Source organism: Grampus griseus (assembly GCF_964374135.1).
Source record: "Grampus griseus genome assembly, chromosome: 12".
NCBI lineage: Eukaryota > Metazoa > Chordata > Mammalia > Artiodactyla > Delphinidae > Grampus > Grampus griseus.
In genome coordinates this window covers 75,164,039-75,183,922 of record NC_139006.1, presented here as the reverse complement: position 1 = coordinate 75,183,922, position 19,884 = coordinate 75,164,039, and the positions used below count along the sequence as shown (strand labels likewise).

The 19,884-nt window shown below is 40.5% G+C and overlaps 1 protein-coding gene across 1 annotated transcript in view; it reads right to left on the bottom strand.

Annotated features, from left to right (window-relative positions):
• The window catches only part of CDH20 (cadherin 20), a gene marked incomplete at both ends in the record, with an annotated part of 59,940 nt that extends 40,910 nt beyond the window's left edge, over positions 1-19,030 (bottom strand). Inside the window, 5 exons of the mRNA XM_082667535.1 lie at positions 4,026-4,213; positions 8,695-8,862; positions 11,345-11,464; positions 11,968-12,262; positions 18,785-19,030. Coding sequence (XP_082523661.1) covers positions 4,026-4,213; positions 8,695-8,862; positions 11,345-11,464; positions 11,968-12,262; positions 18,785-19,030 — 1,017 coding nt within the window. The remainder of the gene's footprint in view (positions 1-4,025; positions 4,214-8,694; positions 8,863-11,344; positions 11,465-11,967; positions 12,263-18,784) is intronic.
• Between the last annotated feature and the right edge of the window lie 854 nt (positions 19,031-19,884).

Here is a 19,884-nt window from a genome sequence, read left to right as displayed (position 1 = left end):
GAGGGAGGGTATATGGGGATATATGTATACGTATAGCCTATTCACTTTGTTATATAGCAGAAACTAATACACCATTGCAAAGCAATTATACTCCAGTAAAGATGTTAAAAAAAGTTAAAAATAAAACAGTGATGAGAATTCATGGCACCTTAGGTTTGATGAAATTCAAAAGTTTTCTGCTTTGTGGCCTGCCTAAGAGGAGAGTGGACTTGAAACAATTGTTTATGGTATGCTGGAAGATGGAAGACATGCTGAAGACGTAAGATCATGCTCATATAGAATAAAGAACATTCTGAAAATTGTATGTTTCAAGTTATCTTTGAAAAGCATTTAAATTAAGAGACTGAAAATCAATTGATTGATTACTTAAAAGCCAAAAAAGACCCAAAGTACTGGGTAGTAATCAGTGTGGTTTTATGAAGACCCAATTCTATCAATTCAACTTGATTTCTCTTTTTGAAAAAGTGTGTGCTTTTTTAGACAAATAATAGGCCTAAGGGAAATAAATCAAAAGCAGAACATTTCTTTCAATTTTACATGACATTATTAATGACAAAGTAGGAGGATGGGTGTGGATCAAGCATCTGAGTGAATGTTGTTCCAAAGGTATAGATTGAGCAGTCAATAGCCTCTAAAGTATTTATTGTATTTGACTTGTCCATCTACTCAACTTATTGACCTCTCTTTTAATTCCATTTTCTGGCACCTCATAGGTTCAGAAGAGAAATCCAAATGACCTTGGCAAAGTTGATACATGTTTTGATTAGACATGGATATAGTTTTAGCAATGACAGTGAAAGACAGTGTTCTGTCTTATGAGGCTTAATCTTTTTTCCTGGTAAGGGAGCTGGAGAAACGACATTTTGAGGTTCCTTTCAGATACAGTCTATGGCCATACCACCCTAACCAATCTCATCATATACAAAATTATAATAGTTAATATTTTTTAAATTAATGGCTTATAGTAAGGTCTAAGATATATTCTAATAATTTGACATAAATTAATATTTTATTATTTAGAATTATATACTATTTAAGATATAAAATAAAATTTAAAATATATTGAGAACCTCAAAAGCTCTTCTTCTGATTGCTTAATTCTTTAAAGATAATCTTTGCATTAAAGAGATAATAATTATCCCAAACTCTGAGCTTTTACCTCGTTTATAGTTACCAGTCATGATAGGCAATGTATTATTAATTTTTAGCTTGAGGCATGCCACATAATAGGGGAGTGTTCTTAATCTTATGTCATACAACAACTTGGTATTATTATTCTAGTCACCTTTTATAAAGTATTATTAGTTCTCAAAGAATATGAGTAAAGTAAACTGCAATATTTAAATCACATCCAGATTTATATGATGGTTCCAAAGCTAATGTCAGCATTTTGCACTGTTTTGAGGTCATTGTGTGCTGGTTATAAAGATTTCTGGTTGGAGGAATGCTGGATATATCTGTTCTTTTGCTGTACGTGATTGCACCTTAAATAAATAAGGACGAACATGTGAACTCTTCCCTTCTTCCTTTCTAAAGCAGTGTTAATTCAGCTCTATGGAACAGCATAGAATAAAGTTATTATTGACACATTAACTTGTGCCACATTCTAAGTTATGACTTTGTTGCTTTTGTCAAGGTCATCAATGACCTCCCTGTTCTTAAAATCTGTGATTAATTTTCAGTGTTTTAATATGACCTTTAGCAGCACTTATCACAGCAGCACTTACAGCAGTCACTCTCTTCTCTTGGAAACAGTTTCTTTACACCTTCCAGGACAACACACTCTCCTGATCTTCCTTCTGCCTCCCTGGGCTCTCCTCCTCAGTCTCCTTGCTTGTTTTTGCTCTCCCTGACCTTGTCACGTTGAGCTGCCACAGGATTTATTTCACTGCCCTCTTCTCCATCTATGCTGGATCCCTTGGAATATTATTATTTTTTACTTGCTTTAAGTACCATTTATGACTCAAATTTTCAGTCCAGAACTCTTCTCCAAATTCCAGACTCCTATAACCAACAACTGCTATACATCTCCACTTGGGTGTCTGATAGACATTGCAAACGTAACATGCTCAGAACTGAATGCCAGTATTTCCCCATATCACTTAGTGCCATCTCTATTCTTTTTGTTGCTCAACCGACTCCTCTTTTTCTTTCATATCTTCATCCAATTTGTTAGGAAATCCTGTTGGTTCTACTTTCAAAATATATTCAGATTCTGACCAGTTCTCACCACATCCATTCCCAATACTGTAGACCAAGCCATCATCATCTCTTACCTTGATTATTGCAATAGCCTTTCAGCTGGTCTCCCTGTTTCCATTCTTGCCCCCTTATGGCCTTTTCTCAACACAGCATACACAGTAATTATTTCATAATAAAAGTCCAGTGATGTCACACATCTGTTAAAATCCTTCAGTTCTCCACTTTAGTCAGATTAAAACCCAAAGTCCTTAATCTGCCTACAAGGTCCTAACACAATCTGTCTCCCTTGTTACTTTTCTGACCTCATCTCCTTCTGGTCTCCCTCTCCAGCCTTATAAACCCCCTTGCTGTTCTTGAAACAAGCCAGGCAGAGTCCCACCTCAGGGTCGTTGCACTGGCTGTTCCTTTGTCTGGAACACTTTCCTCAGTATTTCCAGTCCATTCCCTCGTTTACAGGGCTGCCATTTATGGTTCTCACTGAAAGTCATTTACAGGGCTCCTCCGAGGGTTGTGCACTGTCAGCCTGCCCAACTCTGTGCTGTGACTCTGCCCACTTCAAGTCTTTGCATAAATGTGACTTCTGTGTGAGGCCAGTCACAAGCATGCAATTAAATTTGAAGTCATGTTGGCTCTTCTGATCTTGCTTTGTTCTATTTTACACCCCCTCCCACATAGCACTTATCACTTTCTAATATACAACTTTATTGACTTACTTGCTTTTTTTTTTTTCCTGCGATACGCGGGCCTGTCACTGTTGTGGCCTCTCCCGTTGTGGAGCACAGGCTCCGGACGCGCAGGCTCAGCGGCCATGGCTCATGGGCCTAGCCGCTCTGTGGCATGTGTGATCCTCCTGGACCGGGGCATGAACCCGTGTCCCCTGCATCGGCAGGCAGACTCTCAACCACTGCGCTACCAGGGAAGCCCTACTTGCTATTTTTGATTGTCTTCTTCCCCTTACTAGAGTAAACGTCAAGAGGGCAGAGGTTTTCAGTTGTTTTACTTACTCTCTACATTAAATGCCTAGAACAGTGCCTGGCACATAGGTAGGCACTCAACAAATCTTTGTTGAAGAAATAATTTAAGATATCTTGGGTTTTAAGTTGTATTTGAAATAGAGGAGAAGGAAGATGAAATCAATACTTTTTTGAATTAATGTATTTTATCAGATATATTTATTAGGATGTTAAAACTTCAATTATTTTTAGGTTTTATCTTTCAGCTGAGTATGTCCATATGAGCTTTATGCCACAGAATCGATAGCTTACATTCAGAAAACTTATTAACTCACTATGAAAACTTATTAACTTATTATAACTCCTTACTATGAAGGAGTTCCAAGTGGTAACATCACTCAGCAGGTGTGTTTGATAAAGCCTTTCCAAGTCTGATTAGCATCTTTAGGTCTTTAAGTAGCAATTAAAAAATCCCTGCGTGTTATTTATTGATTAATAATAATAGTATAGCTTGCTTTATTGTTGTTTATGGTATACTGTGGTAAAAGTGAGGTTATTCAAATGCAGATATTGGTCATTAACATCATTAGGGAATTAAGCTACAGCAGTTCTTTAAAGTGGCTAAGTAGTTAGCTAGAAGTGACATATTTATAATACATTTTTATCATGACTTGGTACCCTTTCTGTAAAATGATGACACAGCCAGTGTTCACATGTAAACAAAAGGAGTAAGAGGCTTTTTTCTTAATGATAGGAAAGTGTATCAGAGGATTTGAAGCAATACGTATCAATAATATAACAGTCCTTACTAATATTTCATACACATTCAAAGCCTCCATTGAAATGATTTGGAAAAAGGAGTTTGATTACCTTCTTCACAGTTATTATGCCGACTTGGAAATTGGGATCTGTGTTAATGTCGAATGCATCTGCACCATCTCCATCCACAATAGTGTACTTCATCTCTGCATTAATTCCTTCATCCAAGTCCTTGGCAAACACCCTTCCCACAGTAGAGCTAACTGGAGCTGATTCCAACACACTCATCTGATAATGTTCTGTGAAGAAGAGTTAGAACATGCATTTTTTGTAATCTGTTACTACCAAAAAAAAGCCTCTTCCGTATCACATCATGTCCACCATGCTGTGCAAAACATCTTTTTCATGGTCCAAAAGTTAACACTCGAGTTTTACAGATGAAAAAACTGAGATCCAAAGAGGCTGAGTAAATGTTATTGGGTCATAGCCTGTACTGGATGTTTGATAAGTAGGTGCCAAAATACCTTGATCATAATCCTAGGAGTAGGACAGGACAAAAGCAAAAATATTTCTTATCTCAGTGAATCTACCTTCAGAGTGGTAGGAAGTATCAGTACCTTGCTTTCCAATCTTTTCTTCCTAATGAACCATTTCCCCAAATGTTAATTACTTCTGAGAAAAATAGAAAAAACATTGTGGTCACAAAGTATGTATTTACTCTGTTCACGTTTCAAATGCCCACATTTTCCTTTGTAGCCTGGCCATGATGCTGAATGCCTCTCTCTATGACCACCTGCCCAAATTTAATGGAGACCAGTGATCTACAAAGGAGGACCAGCCATGGAGAACAAACTCCACCAGCTTCAATCTGTCCATGCACCTGGGACTGCCCATTGGCAGCTTCTTCATGGACAGATCTCTGATGCTTCTTGTTCTCTTTTCCATAATAGAATGCCCATAGAGTTCTCACATATGTAAGAAACTCAGAGCCAGTAATGTTCTCCTTTTCAACTTGATATCCTGAATTCACTAATTCAGTTCATTTTTGTCTCCACGAAGTAGTATTTTCATTAACTTACATTCTCTGGGGCTAAACTTTTTGACATTCTTCATTATTTTGTCAGTCATAATGTGAATAACTAAATATTAAACAATCACATTTTCAATATGTACATGGCCTCTCTGATTCTAATATGCATTGCAAGCTGTGGGGATGTGAACCTGGGAAGTCTGGGATGTGATGGCTTGAGTCTCACAAAGATTTGGGGAGGCTGACAGCACCCAGCCAGCTCACAGCACCCTCCCCTGCACAGGAGGAGAAATGATGACTGTTCTTTGCCAGCGTGAGCCAGGAAATTGCTAATGTCTGTACTAAACTGGAGGCACTTGGATTTCATGATCTCTTTACATTCACTTCCAAAGTTGTTGATGGATTAGACTTTCTATTGCAGAACACGTTTGGGAAAAACAAATAATTTTCTCCAGGAAAGCTGTATGTTCTGTGTTGAAACAAACATATAATTTCTACACATAATGCATTATATTAGAAATAAATAGTCTGAGGTTTTTACATTCCCTTATATTTGGTTCAATTAAAGGTGACTGAGCTTGTTCAGTATAAAATAGTAGGTGTGTCATTGTGTTGACACCTAATCAGTTATGATAATATTTGTGAAAAAGAAGGAAAGTGGGATTCCTAGAATGAAGAATCAGAAGATTAATAATGCCTAAGAGTTTATCCAAGGTAGGTTATGGAATAATGAGATCATTTAAACTTAGTTTTAGCAGATAAGAGAAATAATTAATGGTGAGATAAAGAAAATTTTTTATAAGCCCAAAAATAATGACTATTTTACTTTTTTTTTTTTTTTTTGCGGTATGCGGGCCTCTCACTGTTGTGGCCTCTCCCGTTGCGGAGCACAGGCTCCGGACGAGCAGGCTCAGCGGCCATGGCTCACGGGCCCAGCTGCTCCGCAGCATGTGGGATCTTCCCAGATCGGGGCACGAACCCGTGTCCCCTGCATCGGCAGGCAGACTCTCAACCACTGCGCCACCAGGGAAGCCCAATAATGACTATTTTAGAGGAAGCAGAGATAATGTGTGAACAATGTTTAGAGACACAGAGATTACTTTTATACATTTCCATTTTGTCTTCCGTGCAACATAGTCTGTGTTTCCACTCTATTCTAGGTTCTTCATTATTTAAAAAAAATGACGACTCAAAATGTGTGCTTTAGAATGGTGTTAAGATGTTGCCTTGTGGGGCAGGACTAAAACCCCCAGTTATCACTGTATTGTGTTATGCTTCTGTGAAGCTGCCGTGTTTGGGGTGATATTGAGACAGGCTGGGACCTGGGCCCCTTTGCTGCAGGGCTGCAGTGCTTGCACCTGGACACACCTCTCCTCCAGCACCAAAAGACAGAGAAGCTATATGAGACTAAAAATAACTGGGTGCATGTACAGTTGGGGCAAATTCTGGACAAAAGATACAAAGAGACCAAAAAGCCCACTGCCACTTTTGAAGGGCCCAGAGCAAAAGCAGGGTACTGCGCCTGCCCCCTGCACACAACACCACCTAAGTGGTGGGCAGACCTCCCCAGCCACCCCTCTGTCCCGACCCCTGGACACACCCCTACCCTCAACCCATATAAGGAGTGAGCTCGCCCCCGCGCAGGGAGCAAGCAAGGGAAACTGTTGTTCTCACTCGCCACTGCTGCGAGTCCCCAGTAAAGCCTTGCCTGAATTTCTTGCCTGGCCTCTGATCAATTTCTATTGATTAAGGAGGCCAAGAGCCCTGGTAGGTAACATACAACTTCCCTGCAATATGTCCAGATCTACATACTGTGAGCTGTGTAATAACTTCGTTCTTCCCTTTATGCCTCCGAGATACTGTCTAGTGTCAAATTACAAAGCCAGATAGGATCAAGGATGTTCAAGAATCTGTAGTCTACAGTGTGCACAGTGTGAGCCATTCATGAAATAATAAAGATGGAACCCACGGGGTCAGCAAAGCAATTAAGAAGCCAATCCATATGGCATTTCATAAACTGTTTTCATGATGCACTACTATTCTGATTTGTAGAACCAATCAACTTAGTAACCTACTTATTTGTACCACTTGTGAAATATTTAATATACTGTCTTTTAGTTTCACGAAATCTCATGGGGACTTTATGGATACCAGTTGTATGTAAATATTTGAGTTCTCTTCCTCTGTTTACATAGATAAAATAGATGGCTTACTTGGTTTGACTGACTCAAAATGTAGCTATTCAGCTGATGGTCTGGTTTTTAGTTTAGTTGTTGTTGTTGTTTAACCTGATTCCCCCTGGTTAAGTCTTTCACCTGGAGTTGTGTCTGCTGCTCTCACTTCTCCAACTGCTCCCTTTTAGGCATCTGCTTCTCAAATTCACATCTCTGTTCCTGGGCTCCATTCCACAGTCATAGCTCTATATTCCACCTTCCTTAAGGACCTTCAATCTGATTGTCCTGCTGTCACTTCATATTCAAATTGGAATTTGTCTTCCTCCTTCCCTGCCACTAGTTCCATTATGTATCCTCTGTTTCCATCAGTAGTACAATTCTTCTCCCTGTCACCCAGACTTAGAACATCACTGTCATCTTTGATTCCATCTTCCCTTAGCCAAGAAATCAAGAGACAGAAATCCAAGTTTTCTTATTTGCCCCATTCCACCCCTTCTGCTGTTTCCTTACATCCTTATCAGTTCAAATCTGGACCACTCTAAAAGCCTTCTAACAGACTCTCCTGCTTCTAGTCTCCACCCCTAGCAACCAGTGCTGTACGCGGCTATCATATTAGCCTTCCTTTATGTCTCTCACTTGCTCAAAAACTTTGCAGTGACTTCCGTTAGAAATATAACAAATTTGAAACACTGAAGAGCAGGTCTTCATTTTAGGGATCTTTGAACATAAAATTACATTTGCAGCTTTATTTCTAGGTCTTTATATCCCATATCTAGAATGTTGCCCAAAGCAAATATTTTTTGAATGAATAGCTTCCCCCTTCTGGAATGTTTTCCTTTCTTCCTATTTGAATCCTTTATATTCTTCAGTCCCCTGCTGAGCTCTCTTCCTTTTATTAAGCCTTTACTCATCTTGGTTTCTTGTGAAGGCTTCATTCTACAGTAACCAAGTGGCACAGCAAATGCTGCTTCCTGGTTAACTTTTGATGAGTATTGAGTATGTACTCCCCAAGTGGACTTTAAGCTTCACAGGGGCAGAGACTGGGTTTCAGTCATCTTGTGCCCCTCATGCCCAGGGCCCTTACAGAGCAGGTGCTTGGTACCTGCTTGTGAATTGATTGGTGAAGGTGGTCAGATGGGTCACTATGTTCACCTCCAGCTGTGGCATAGTTTCCCTGCATGCATTCTCAACAAGGGCAGTATTGCCCCCTAGGGGGCAAAAATCGATTCTTGTTGGGGAGAGGTGAAAAAATCTTAGATACTTATTATATATTACAATGGTTTGTGGCTCTCTAAAGTTCAGCCCTACCCAACAAAGTCTTACTGCTTAATATTTAATTTTATGGGGAGTGGTCAGGGCATGGCAATCAAGAAAAAAAGAGTTTAAACACTGGTTTAGTGCTATGGGAAGTTGGTATCTAGAAGGGAAATAATTATGTGAGAATTGCATGATAAATGTCAGAAAGGAATCCATGAAAAATTGAACTCAAAGAGGGACTCAGGCCTTTCTCTTTCACCGCTGTCACAGCTGCATCCCTCTGGCTTGAGACCTATACTCTCACTGGTTAGGTACTCACTCTGGGGAAAGCGGGGTGGGTTATCATTGACATCTGAGAGGGTGATGTTGACCGTTGTGGTCCCAGCTAATCCGCCAAGCTGCCCTCCCATGTCCTTGGCTTGGATAATCACTTCATAGTATTCTTTGGCTTCTCGGTCCATGTTCATGAGTGCTGTCCTAATTACACCTGCAGAATAGAAATGACTTTGTTTTTAAAAACAAAACCACAAGTTCCATTTTAAAGATTGGGTTCTAGGCTTCTCCTTGTGCATTGTTAATGGCTAGAGTTGAGATGCAAGTCACATCTTTTATTAAATTTGAGGTCAGAATCCCAGCGTCAAAAAAATGCTGTGCTTAAACAAAGGGTGAATAAATAACTATTCCAGCCGGCAGAGCTTCGTGGGCCGATTTCCTTTGGCAACATTACTGAGAAAGAGCAGGAGGTGGCAGCAGTGCTTCTCTAACAGGCTGGGGGACTGGCAGTCTGAGACAGTTTCAGGCTGCTCTGTCTCACCAGACAAAACGGGCTTCGGGTCCGCAAAATAAAGCCTCATATGCCTGCAAATCTGTGATTTTAGATAATTCTCCTTTAGCTCTTTCTTTCAGCCCCTAGAGCCCTTGTAGTGTGAATGACTCTTCTTTAGGCAACTCGTTCCTAGTCTGCTTTCTCCTGCCTCCACCGTAATTGTAAGCAGGGTTGGAATTCAGATTTGCTTTTCCTTTTGTTGTATGTTCATTCTGTTTTGTTAGGTTCTGCTTACCTCTGTGCTTCAGTGCATTCCGTGAGCTAAGACATGAAAGATGCTCTGTGAGTTGTTTATTTTTAACAGACATACAGGATGATCCCCCCCAGACCGCAGGTAGCAGCACTGCCGTATGATGATACGGTTTCAGTTAGGAAGAGGGGTCTAAGTCAAAATCCTGTGAAATGCGTTGTTTTGATCCTGCCAAGGATGTGTGGTAATGTTTTATATTCCTTTGAACACTTCAACTTAGAAAAGTTGACTTCTGTGCTCTCTAGGTAAAGATTAAAGGCTTGTTTACTTCAGGTTTACAACATGACCCTTGGCTAAGCAGACCTTTTGCATGCCAAGGGAAGGAACTGGGAACCACAAACCTGTCCCCATTTTACTCCTATAATGTATATATATTGCATTATAGTAACAACATTCTAAAGTGAAATATTTGGCATTTTCTTTTTTTAAATGGCCTATGGGCATGGCAATAACGATCTTTTCATGTATTTTTGAACTTAACACTATAGATGCCCCCTGGGAGCTGTCAAAATAATGTAAGTTTCCTCTTGGGATGTAAAGGACACATTACCGGCTTCCTGTCTGTATTTTTCCTCCCTGTGGGCACCCCCTCAGTCTCCCTCCCTCCATCTGTAGAATGGTTAAAGTTACTGTTTTATGGAAGTCCCTAACAGCAACCTTTTTTCTTTCCTCCTACTAATGTATACTCCCTCACTTTCTACTTTTATGATACAGTTTTCCACATGCCTGGTTCCCCTGAGGACTTCTGGAAAAAAATTATATCAGGTTGCTAATAGAAATGTGTTTTTTCTATTTCCTGTAAAGGGATGACTTTGAGTGTTTGTCATTGACTTTATCTCTGTGGCTGTAAGTTTCTTTACTCAAGTTTTGTGTTAATTACTCTTCGGTCCTCAATTTTCCTGTATGTGAAATGGGAGTAACAACACTTCCATATATTTCACTAGTTCACAAGATTATTGGGAGGCTCAAATATGGTAATATTTATGAATGTATTTTAAAAGCGAGAAAGTCTGGCACAAGTGCAAGATAATAATCATAATAATTGCTCTGCCCAACTTGAAAGTATTAAAGGGAGTCCTTCATAGATAAAACATAAATTCTGTAGTCAAAGCTCTTGGGTAAAACTGAAAACAAAACAAAACAAAAATCCCAAAGCCAAATTGATTTGTTGATTGTTGACGTGTTCTTTTGTAGCACATTGCTCCTTACCTCCTTACCCACCCAGTTCTCTATGCTGTCCTCCCTGTTAGAGTGTCCCACTTAGCACCTCCTTTTTGGGGGGCCACATTCCATGCTCTGTGCTCTCTCCCCCCTCATCACATTCATCCACTCATTCTGGCCTTGCTCTGTGCTTAGTACGGGGTGGCTCAGTGGGAAGAACATCAGACCACATGTCAGGGGACACCTCTACAACCAGAAGTACTTTGTTAGGTCTCCGTTCCCAATTTCCTTATCCTTTAAGTGAAGAGTGATGGACTGGATTATTCCCCTAAGGTTCTTCCTAGTTTCAAAATCAATTATTCTAGTTCTGTAGTGAGCCCAGGTTAATACGCCAATCCTCTTAGATCTTCTTGGCGTTATAAAAGACCTTACTCCCCGGGAATAAATACAACCATGGTATTTTTGCAGGTTAGTGAGGAGGCATACTTTTGTGTAGGCAGTTCTTTGGGCCTCTCCAATCAGACTTTATCCACTGTCTATGCATTGTGCTGCTCTTACCCACCAGGGCAGTGCTAGTTTGGTCTCTTAATCCCAAAGCTTATAACAATCCTCTCTAGTTAATACATTCCCTGGAGAGTTCTTGAAAAGGAGAGTTGTGTCTGTCATAAATAGCAGTTACAAATCATTAGAGAATAAAATCAACACCTCTGACTCAAGTATTACATCACATACCTGTTTTGGAGTCCACAGAAAAATATGGCTGGCCCTGGAGGATGCTGTACATTACCCGGGCACTGTTGCCATAGGTTGGGTCATCAGCATCTGTGGCTGTCACCTGGATAACAGAAGTTCCTGAGGGAGAGAGATGGTGGAAACCTATTCAGGTTGAATTGCTAAAGGCTGAATGCAATCCTGAATGGGCATTTTTAAAGCATTTGCTTCCTTGGGAGGGCCTCTTTCTAGGTCAAGTTTCCATAACTGCTTAGTACAGAAGTACCTCTTCAGTGGGGATGGGAGTTACTTGTGTTTTAAATTCTTAGTAACTCGTAAGGACAACACAGTCTTTGGGCCCTTCATTCTTCTTTTTGATAGTACCAAAATGCTTCTCCCTTATGAATCAAATATTATCTATCATCTATATTTTGTTTTGCTTTTTAAGAACCGGAACTGAATAACAATACTAAGCTTAGTATTACTACTATTTTATACTGTGGCTGTCTTCATTGTCTAAGTAGCTTGGTAGAGTTTTATGATTTGTGAACTGTTGTGCACATTCTGTCCTTCTCCATGTTTAGACAGGAGGATCTTCTATAGTGGAACCGCTGTTTGTGAGAATCAGTGAATCTCCACCTTACCCACTGGTGACATTTCTGGCACAGTGGCGACATAAGGTCCATCCAGGAACTTGGGCTCATTGTCATTGATGTCTTGGATTTTAATGATGAACTCTGACTCTGGCTCCATTGGCCTGCCCGTCCGCCTGTCCAGGGCTTGAGCCCTTAAAGTGTACTGGGCCCTTTCCTCTCGGTCAAGCCTCTGAATGGCATGGATGTCTCCAGTGGTGTCGTCGATGGTAAACACGACACCTGCACCTTCTCCAGAGAGGATGTATTTGATGGATCCATCCCCCCGGTCCATGTCTGAATGAAGCTGAGGAAAAAAAGCACCGACATATGAACAGGTGTCAGAAATAAATAGATTTTTCAATATGGTCTAAATTTATGATTTCCTTTCAAACAGAAAGACTTTTTTTCACTCAGATGTTTAAAATGTCTACAGAGAACTAATACGCATTGAACATGATTATATCAAAGAGCAAATATAAGTTGATGAATAAGTAAAGTTTCTCCACATTCCATTCAGTATCCTTAACTTAGTACTGTTTTTGAAGTTCCTTTCCCTGAGAAGTATAGAAAACAGGAGTTCTGGAAAGTGTAGGTCCCAATGTGTACAATAGGAGCAAGTCTAATAAGAAGGAGTCCAGCCTTTCCATTTAATTTTTTTTTTTAAGAAAAGGACAAGCTAAACATTTAAAAATTGTACAAGTGTTGATATAAATTAAGTTTTGGAATTTCAGAAACTTTATGACAGTTCGAGTTGGCTGAGAAGCTGATGAAATAGCTAATAGATAGACCAGTGGCCACCATACTGGAAATACAAAATGACTTCCAGGGGCTCTTGAAATTCTCTGAATTCCGTAGTTTCACTCAGTGGGACTATGCTTGTTTATGTTTCAGGCATCAAAATGGAATTTTACTGCTGGTTATTATTCTTTGTATCAGTGTATCTCTCCTTTTGGTGGGACCAGTTCTTGGCCTCATAACTGAATCACTCAAATCTATATGTGGAAGGTTCTGTTAGGGACATGCTTTTATCTGTCCATCCAGCTATATTTCCTCCCAAATTACTTTGTAACGACTCTCGAAATGAGTCCGGGGCACTATTTTCATATTAAGCCTAGAAATAAACTCCTGCACCCCTAATTATAGACAATGTATATAGATGGCAAGAACCCTGGAATTTTGTGCTCTTATAATAGTCCTTCTCTAAGGGGGCAACAGAAAATTAGTTACACTTAGTCAGCTACCACCAGCTCTGTTGTTGCTGGGGTAGTTAGCACTTTGCATAGCTCAGTGATGAAGTCCATGAGATATAGTTTATAAAACAGACAGCCAGCATTAGGGTTAGGCCAGAGAGGCAAGTATATCTGGCCTGAACACTGTCTGTATCAGTTATAAATTGAGTGCCCTTCACAAATTATTTAACGCTTATAACTCTCAAGTTCCTCATATTATAAATGTAGAGGACAATGTTAATTCTTACTGTGAAGGTTTGTTGGGCTCATTAGAGATTAATGTATGTAAAGCACCTAGTACAGTGTCTTTCCCATAATAGGAAAGCTATAAATGGGGCCAATTACCATGATGATATACGTGCATAGAGAGAAGGGTATTAACATGCCCAGCTCTTCTGTACTCCCTTCAAACCTTCAGGAGTGTAGCAGAGACGGCAAAAAAACAACCTGTTGGCCTTTTTGTTATGCATAGCCCAATGGTAGAAGCTGGAGAAGGCTGCCTGAAGCATTGCTGGGACAGTGTTAGTCTGAGGATTAAATGGCACGGACACCAAGAAGACACCTGAAAGTGTATTCACGACATCCTCAGACAAGGATGGGTTTGCAGGTTGTGGCTGGTTTTGAGCTGAATCTCAAATTGACTCACGGCCAAATCACACAGGCAGCGATTTTGCTGCCTAGAGGAATTCAGCTGTGTCTTATCTACAGAAGGGAAGTAAGAGAACAAAATTGACCGAAAAAATAGCTGTGGATTTTTTTCTACTTAAAGAATTCTATTTAGAATATAAAGTTCTCCCATTTTCTCATTCCATATACAGTATTATTATTTTTTATAAAGTTCTCCCATTTCCTCATTCCATAGACAGTATTATTATTTTTTTTATCGCAATCCAAATCTTCTGTTTATGCAGTTAAAAAGGCAGAGGTGCCTAGCTCTTACTGTGTAGAGTAGAAAGCCATTTTATTTGGACCCGGCCACAAAGAAATGAAAATCCATTCCATCTGGAACTGTGTTCCCAGGCAGAGGAATGGAATTGGGAGGAGGAGGACAGGGATCTAAGGATTAAAAAAAAAAAAAATGTATATATTTGTGTGTGTTTACATATATATGTCTATACATATATAAATATAAATATACATATACATATAAATAACGTGTAGTTTTAAGGCATGTGGCATAGAACTTTCACTTAGGATGAAATAGGTTAATTCAGGGCATGGCAGATTATCCAGGGGAAAAAGAAAGGATAGAAGCTGACGTTAAAGAAAATACCCAGGATTGTTTTGAGGTGTTCTGTTTGTCATCTAAAAAGTTTTGTCCTATGAACCTTAAGAAAGTTAAGCATACTTGTGATCATCATAGGCCAAGTTGAAGTGCTCTGCCTATGGAGAGTACTTAATAAGTAACAGGAGGCTAGAAATCTTTGCTGCTGTAGAGAAAGTTCTGGTTCCTCAGGAGCTACTCGGCTGGCTGATGTCCGTGGAGTCTGGGCTGAACGTTGGCTCTGTTATCTTTGTTTTTGTTTGTATTGAGAGAAGAATTGGAGGAACTCTGTAGACTGTGAGTCCCTTGAAGTCAGGAACCGCGTGGCTTTCATCTTAGTGTGAGTCCTCATGTGTAGCAAATGCTCAATAAAATTTTATTGAATGAGTGGTGTAGGGTGTAGTAGTAGGGTTAAAGCTTTTAGTGAAACCACGTTACCTTTGCCTTAAAAGAGCTGGCAAGCACCTTTCAGGTACCTTCTTTGTGTGTGTGTGCTTATGGGCAAGAAAGGGGGAGGGGAGGGGGGAAGGGAGGGGGGAGGACATCCACAGAGAAGCAGGAGGGCCTCCTATGAACAGGAGGAGTACCAGCTATGTAAAGGGCCAGGATCTGCTTACACAGAACTAGTTTCTGGGGACTATACAGTTGACCCTTGAACTACATGGATTTGAACTACGAGGGTGCACTTATATGTGGATTTTTTCAATAGTATATGCTGCAAACAGTATTACACATGAATCTGTGGATGCAGAACCACGGATACAGAGTAAACGGTGATTGTGGAGGAACCATGGATATAGACAGAGGGCCGACTCTAAAGTTAAAAATGTATTTTCCAGGGTGCGGTTGGGTGGTGCCCCTAACCCCCACGTTGCTCAAGGGTCACCTGAAATTGTATCAGTTCAGGACCTAGTCAGGGAACAGAGCCCACACCAGTCATTTTAGCAGAGAGAATTTAATATGAAGGATTGAAAAGGCAGAAAGGGAACATTGAGGTATCATAGGAGAGATAATAACTCCAGGAAACTAGCTAGTGTCCCTCTGGCTGGGGGAGCAGAGGGCAGAAGTTGGGGCTCTTGGAATCTGGGCATTTGGAGGAGGCTGGGCCAGAGACCTCTGAGAAGGGAGCGCTGCCCCGTCAGGCTGGAGCTTCAGGAGTTTAGAGGAGGTGCCCCCCAGCGCCCACCTCCCACGGAGCAGAGACTCAGACTTCTGAGAAGGCGGCGCCATCCAGTGGTGCTGATACTTCTCAGCGGGTGTGATGAGGCTGGGGCTGGGAGTGTGGAAAGAATCCAGAAACTGGAATCAACTGCTGCAGGTAAAAGCAACAAGTCCCTTCTCCCTCCTCCTGCCTCTGGTTCTCCCTCTAGTGCATTCTACTCTCAGAACCCAGTGGGAGCTGGTTGGAAAAGGAGAAACTGGTTTGCAGAGTTCCAGCCCCAGCATCACAAAGTGGAGTATGGAAAGGTGAATACAGAGCTGAGACACTAGCTTAATAACCAGCACAGTACTGTGCATTTAATATTAGGTTTACCAGCCATAGAATACACATTTGGTTGTGAAAATTGAAAAGAAGAGATATTAACAGCTTTTCTCTAAGTCACTCAGCAAATTGGCACTGCAATAAAAATGTGTTTTATGTTTATCCATTCTTAATTCAGCTAACACTGACTGAGCACCAGCTCTTTGGAGGAAGGTAAGGAACTTCTGGAGTGGAGTTGGCAGCACGTGGTTATGTACTTATACTAGACAGGCAGGTGGATAGTCTACTTAACCTAACAATTCTTTAGTCTATAAGATCTTGAGCCAAAGGAGTAGTGAATGATGGGAAGTACGTGAAGATCATGAAAAAATGTTAAACACAAGGGTGACTTTCACTCCTTTTGCTGTCTTTCATGGTGCCTCGTATAGTTCCAGGAATGCAACAAGTGCTTACAGTTTGTGGTTAGACAGCTTCCATGTAGTTGTTAACCTCAGTATGACTTGGGACCACAGGTTCGTGCGTAAGCACAAGCTCTCTGCATCCCCCTCTTTGCATATGTCAATATAATCTAGCTTTAACTCGACACTGCCTTGTCCCTGGAAAGCCCAGTGTGGATTTTATAAGGCCATACCAATTACAGCTGATAATTGTTACCACACTCCTTTCTGAAATAAGCAAATACTCAGGCCAGCTCTCTAAACAGACATCTTCCAGAGCTCAAGGTGACAAGCTGAAATGCCCCTGGAAGAGAGGGAATGAAAGGTGGTTGGATTCTCTTTCAAAAGAAAGTAAAGGGGAAAAGTGCCTGGGTAAGTGAATACATAATTATCTTCTTCATGTGGAGGTGACATACCCAATTCAGGGTAAAAGCTTTCATTGTTTGCTGGAGTGTTGGTTGGACAGGATGACTGTGGAGATGCGGAGGTATCCTGTGTCCTGGGTTGGGGTGATTAGGAAAGGGTGAGCACTAATCATGAGTACTAGAGGGTACTACACAGCTGTGTGCTCCCACCTTCAGGAAACAGGCTTGGTTACATTCCTGGTCTCACCGACACCATTGATGCTTCTGTGTATCTTTCAGGGCTAGGTCTAAAGTCATGGCCATGTGAAGGGCAGTGTAAAAGAAAGCCCATGGCTTCGGTTTAAGATTTCCTGTTGCCTTCTGTGTAACTTTGGGCAAGGAACGTAACCTCTCTGAGCCTTGTTCCCTACTCTAATTATCAAAATAGTGAATTATACTTACCTCGTAACATTGTTATGATGATTAAATGATCTGCTTTATGACAATATGACTGACACATGGTACTGTGGTAGCCCAGAAACTTGTCAGATACTCTTGTCTTTCTGCATTTTTGTATGTCCAGTTCTGTGCTGGGTACTCAGTGTTAGGGAAATGTAGGGAAGGCCAGGGATGACATCTCAGTTTCTATCTTTGGGAGGAGGGAGGAGGGCTCTAAACTGTACAAATACACAAAACAATTACCGAATACAAAAACATTTTCTTAAACCTATTTTAGCGGTAGCTATGTGTGTCTAGTTGGAAGAAACGTTTTACAAATATCAAGTTGCTAGAGATCTTTGGACTCTGAATAGGTGGAAGATGTATTCATGATGGAAAAGGCTTTTAAGCTGGGGACGGTTTAATGGATGGTTAAAACCATAGGGATGACGAATCCACCCAGGGAATGAGTGTGGATAGGGAAGAGACCCAGGGCAAAGCTTACAGGACCACCAGTGGTTGGGGTCAGGCAGAGGGAGAGGACCAGCAAAGAGGCTGAGAAAGAAGGAGGAAAAATGGGCTTGTGAAGGTCATGAAGCTGAGAGAAGAATGTGAGTCGAGAAGGAGGGACTGGGCAGCAGTGTCCAAGGCCGCTGTTGGGTGGTTCCATAAAATGAAGCCATTGGGTCTGGTGGTGGGGAGGTCCTTAGGAGCATTGAAAAGACAACTTTAGTGCAGAGTGAGGGCAGAAGTCAGATAACTGGGTTGAGAAGTGGGTGGGAGTTGAGGAAAGAGCTTATGTAGACAGCTCTTGAGAAGTTGTGGTTCTCTTATTACGTGGTTCTCCAAAGTCACTCTGGAAGCAATTGGCAGAGCTGGGTTTTGAACCCACATATGTTTGACTCTGAAACCCACACTCTTAGCCTCTGTGCTAAACAAGTGTTTGTTATTTGAATGAATTATTTATTTTCTAATTAGTTCCTTGTTTCCCACTTTCTCTCATTTGGTTGCTTTTGCAAAGTGGTCTCTGATTAACATCCAAAATAAGTAAACACAGGAGAAAGCCCGGATTAAAAATGAAATGATGACAGATAAATCAAGGGAATTTGAATATAAAGTTTATAAATATAGTCATTGATTGTCTCCAACTATCCTGAAGCACAAGCTAGGATCTTCTGAAATGAATGTTTTATTCTTTTTATTTCCATTAAATTAAGGCCTCAGGCAATACCTGTGGAAATGCTTTGAAAAAAAAAAAAGGCAAAAAACCCTCTACTCCTACCTTTGCATTTCCCAGTTTATTTCTTCCCCATCCTGTTATTCCTGAGGCTGCTGCTGCCTCTGGGGGGACTTGAATGGTTCTTACAGGGTCCAAGGCTTTTCCTGCAAAAATCCAATTCCTAATATTTCCCACTCAGAACAGAGGCAAGAACAAGGAGAGAAATCTTTCCTTTCTGATCGGTATCTGACACAGCAAAAATTAGATTTCAGCTAGCTGTCAAGTAACATATATCTAGTTAAAATTGTTCTCAGGCCTTAGACTATTTGAGCTTTCATAGGCAATTCATATTCTTATCCAATGTCAATATTCAATATTCCGATCATTTATGTTTCTCTTTGGCAGTTCTTACCTTGCCGACATACAAAGGGTCAGTTCCAGTGTATTCTTCCAGAACAAAAAATTGGTTCCAAACCCAGCTCCTCTTTGTCCGAGAGTGTGACTGTGGCTTGTCTGACAGGAACGCTTCTAATTTGCCTGGCGGTGTTGGTGTGCCCGAGAGAGCAGTGGTTGTAAGGTCCATCAATCCCCAGAAGTACAAGGACATGCCAAGTCCAAGCCAGCTCTTTGCATTGCTCATTCTACCAGAAGTCCACATGGGATTGCCAGGTTTTCAGAAAGTAAAGTTCAGGATGATAAAGCCACTGAACTTGAGTATTTTCCAAATAAAAAAGTAATGCAGTTTATTGAACACTTATACTTCCCAAATGAGGTCCTGATTCAAGTCAGTCTACTTGACGTTGACTTCCTGTCAAGTTAAGGAAAACACAGTGTGATGATGTCAAATTCTTTCTTGTGGGCTTACAGCAAGTTTTCAAGAAATGTTAGTAAATATTCATTTTTTCTACTCAACAAATTAAAGAGTCATAACACTGCTTTAGAAGTGTTTGAGTAATAAATAATATTTTGATAAAAAGAAGACAACTTATGTTGACATAGTCAATCCCAAACCTTTAAATATGGATTTCAGAAAGAAATAAAACTAGTGAATAAATTTCTTCTCACTGGTAACTAGAGGGCTATGCTGTATTATTGATTGGCTTGAATTAATAGTGTGCTCTTTGAAATATTTTTAAGACAGTCTCCTACATTCTTAAAAATAGTATTCATTTCCAGAATTTACAGCTAATAACTAATATTTTCATTAGCCCAACTGCTTTCATTAGAAAACTAAAAGCAAAATCTAACTATTTTTTTTGTCACCCACAATTATACTTTGTCTACTCCATGTTATTGATAATATTGGGACTCTTGGACTTCATTTATAAGCAGCCATGGATCACTTCTGACTTTAATCATTCTCTGAGCTCATGGTGGAATTCGAGTTTCACACTCTACTGCTTCAGCTCTGAAGCACTGATAGTGGCTGCTAATGTAACCTTTCTAGGATTTGAAAGGTCAGTTAATCATTATATCATTCACAATAGACTTTAAAGTGCTATTAGTTACATG